The following is a 3029-nucleotide window of genomic DNA, read 5'->3' as shown; positions in this document are numbered from 1 at the left end:
ACACACGCACACACACAAACCCCTCCCCCTCCACCCTCCCCTCCTGTGTATTTGTTAACCACAATCCTGTTCATATGAATAACTAAAGCTATGGGATCTGTGGATTAACCATGATGGATATGTTTGTATGCATCTGTCTGAGGACAGATTGTGTGTATGTGTGTGTGTGTGTGTGTGTGTGTGTGTGTGTGTGTGTGTGTACTTTTTTTTATTCTCTCCACAAGGATTAGTCTATTCAGTCACATAACGGGATTCTCCTTCCTACAAGGTTAACTCTTCATTTTACAGGTTACAGATTTGGTTTTTAAGGTTTTAGGTTACAATTACGAGCAGGTTAAGGTCGGTTCAGGCGTGTAACGCTAACAGTAATTATAAGGAAATCCTCCAGGGAATTAATTAAATTAAATACAATATCCTCACAAGTATGGTAATACAAATGTGTGTGTGTGTGTGTGTGTGTGTGTGTGTGTTCATAGGCACTTGCTTGCTTGATTAAATGGACACCATATCCATTAGGCATGAAACAGGAAATGATGCAATCTACAGGAATTGTAGCATGACATCACCATGTAGTCACTGTCTGGCATTGATTGATGGAGCAGACACACACGATTAGATGAACAATGAGGCCCATGTGCACACATATGGGTCTTGGGGAGATTTAGTTCATCTATTTGAAATTTAAAAAAATTGAATAACCGCACTGCGGACTGTAACTAAACACAGAGTCACCACAGCAGCTTATGTTCCCTCCAGAATTAAATACATGTCTGTGGTCCATCGAATGAAGGTGAAATGTAAAAGTAAAGTCAAAGTAAAAATGAGATTTAAATGATTTAAGGTTCTACCTGGATACAATAAGAAGGATATCCATGTGAAGGCTGGATGGATTATTATAATGTGTAAGAAAAAACTCATTAAAGAAGGTCACGAAACTTTCTTCTTTCCAATAACACATCAGGTCTGTAATTAAAAATCTTAGTAAATCTTCTCTCTGAGGGTAGAGTGGGGGTCAATGAGAGAGGTCTAGCACCAAAAAAGAAAAAGTAAGCAACACAAAGGAATACGCCGATTAAATGTGAGCTCATTAGAACTGAAATAACTTGTCAATTTCAAAACAAGATGCCAAATGACGATGACAAAACAAATAGTAAATGAGCAGATTATAGTCAGTCAGTTAAAATAAAGCTCATCTCTTCACTCTTCTTTAGTGCTAGTGACATAAACCCTTGTAAAGAGGAACAGTAGTTTAAATAAGTCAGAAAATACCTCAATGAAAATGTTGAGGGTCAGAAAAAGTTTCTTGGCCCTCTCACACACACACACACACACACAGACACTCACACACAGCAGCAGCAGCAGTGTGTCCCTCACCTGAGCATCGTTTCTGCAGGGACAGGATCTCCAGGTGGAGGCCGTGGAGTAAAGTGAGGTGCTCCTGCCTGAGGAACACCACGCTCCTCTCCACACTCCCTATCTGCCGAGACAGGCTGCCCTCATCCCCCATGACCGAGTCTGGAGAGACAGAAGGGAGGAAATCAAAAGGACTGATGGATTTTTATTTTATTTTCTCCACCAGCATCCACCTGTCCTAAAGAGACTTCCCTTTACCAACTTCATATTACGCAGTAAAGCCTCAACTCCAGCTGCTAAATGCCAGTTTGTCACACAGTGCACAATGCTCATGTCAGCCACAGATAAAGGGGAAGTGCAAGTTGTGTATTGAGGTCATGTGGAAGCTATAAATAAGGTATTGATGACCAGAGAAAGCAACAGAAACAAGAGGATGCTGCTAGATCAATACATGAGCCTTTTTACGTTTGATATCAAGTCGATGCAAATGCCTCTGCTTACCTTTAAATGTATGTTAAGTGCCAAAATCTAATAAATACGATTCGCAAGCGTTATAAAAGCGTCCTCTGATCCGGGCATGCTGGCCTCCGGTGCTGGTCCAAACCCTGTCGGCTGCGGCGGGCGCCCAAAGACATTTTTTCTGAAGCGTTAAAGCGCCTTTCGGCTGCATGTGACGCCGTCTGGTCGGAGGATGGACAGCTGCGTGGAAAAAAAGCCGAACCACCACGACGCACGGCACCGCGCTCCTCTGGCAAAACCGCTCCTTCCTGCAGCATCCGCGTCGAGCATCTTTAGGAAGAGGACGCCGTCAGCTCGGTCGATGCGAGAGCCCGCGAGGAATGTGCGCAGTCCATTTTCTTACGTGCGCACCTCCCTCCCTTCCTCCCTCCTTCCCTCGCCCACCGACTGAGAGCTCGGGGCTGCTGTGGGGATGATGAAAACAAGCCACCGTGAGCAGAACACGCGAGAATATCGTAGGACAGAGGGAGAGCCACAGCTGATTGGAGGGACCGGCCCCCACATCAGCTGTGCGTCCACCCCGGGGATCGATACAGAGCGCGTGGGGGCACAAAGGGAAACACAATGTTGAACTGAGTATCAAATACTAATTCCACTTACTGTAAATCAGTCACTTTGATTATTTTGGGACTCTGTAGGCTGTGATTTTATGGGTGTGATTTAGGCACCATGGACAGAGACAGGCCCAGGCTGCTAGGTTCTTAACCTGCGGCCCGCGGACCTCAAGAGGGCCCTTTCAGGACATTTAATTCACAAGGGAAGTGGGCCTTCTGTATGTGGCCCTGAGAGGTCAACACACTGCAAATTATGGAATGCAAATAGACAAAGCAATCTCAAACTGTCTGTAAACATAGAAACATATGATTAAAAATGGCGCCATCCAGTGGTTGTGGACTTCAGTGTGCTCCGGTGGAGGCCATGTTGACATTACTGACTGTGCGGCTCCTGACACATCCAGAAATAGGAACAAACCCACCTCTTACTTAAAGTGACCATTCCCAAACTATGCACGACTTAATATAATTTAAATGGGTGAGTTGTATAAAATTGTCCCCTACAGTTTAGCTAGAGACATTTCTAGTGTAAAGTTGGGTATTTTACCGTAATTTCCGGACTATTGAGTGCACCTGAATATAAGCCGCACCAACTAAATTTAA

General features: G+C 44.5%; 1 protein-coding gene across 1 annotated transcript in view; it reads right to left on the bottom strand.

Annotated features, from left to right (window-relative positions):
• The window catches only part of si:dkey-54n8.4 (coiled-coil domain-containing protein 92), a 12286-nt gene extending 10050 nt beyond the window's left edge, over positions 1–2236 (bottom strand). The window contains exons 1-2 of the mRNA XM_035679448.1: positions 1855–2236; positions 1375–1515 (exon numbers count right to left, since the gene is read on the bottom strand). Of these exons, the coding sequence (XP_035535341.1) occupies positions 1375–1507 (133 nt within the window). The 5' untranslated portion in view covers positions 1508–1515; positions 1855–2236. The remainder of the gene's footprint in view (positions 1–1374; positions 1516–1854) is intronic.
• Between the last annotated feature and the right edge of the window lie 793 nt (positions 2237–3029).

Source organism: Morone saxatilis, unplaced genomic scaffold, assembly GCF_004916995.1.
Source record: "Morone saxatilis isolate NCDOM2014 unplaced genomic scaffold, NCSU_SB_2.0 Contig8, whole genome shotgun sequence".
NCBI classification, from domain to species: Eukaryota; Metazoa; Chordata; class Actinopteri; family Moronidae; genus Morone; species Morone saxatilis.
The sequence above is the reverse complement of the archived record's forward strand: the minus strand, read 5'-3'. Positions and strand labels throughout refer to the sequence as shown.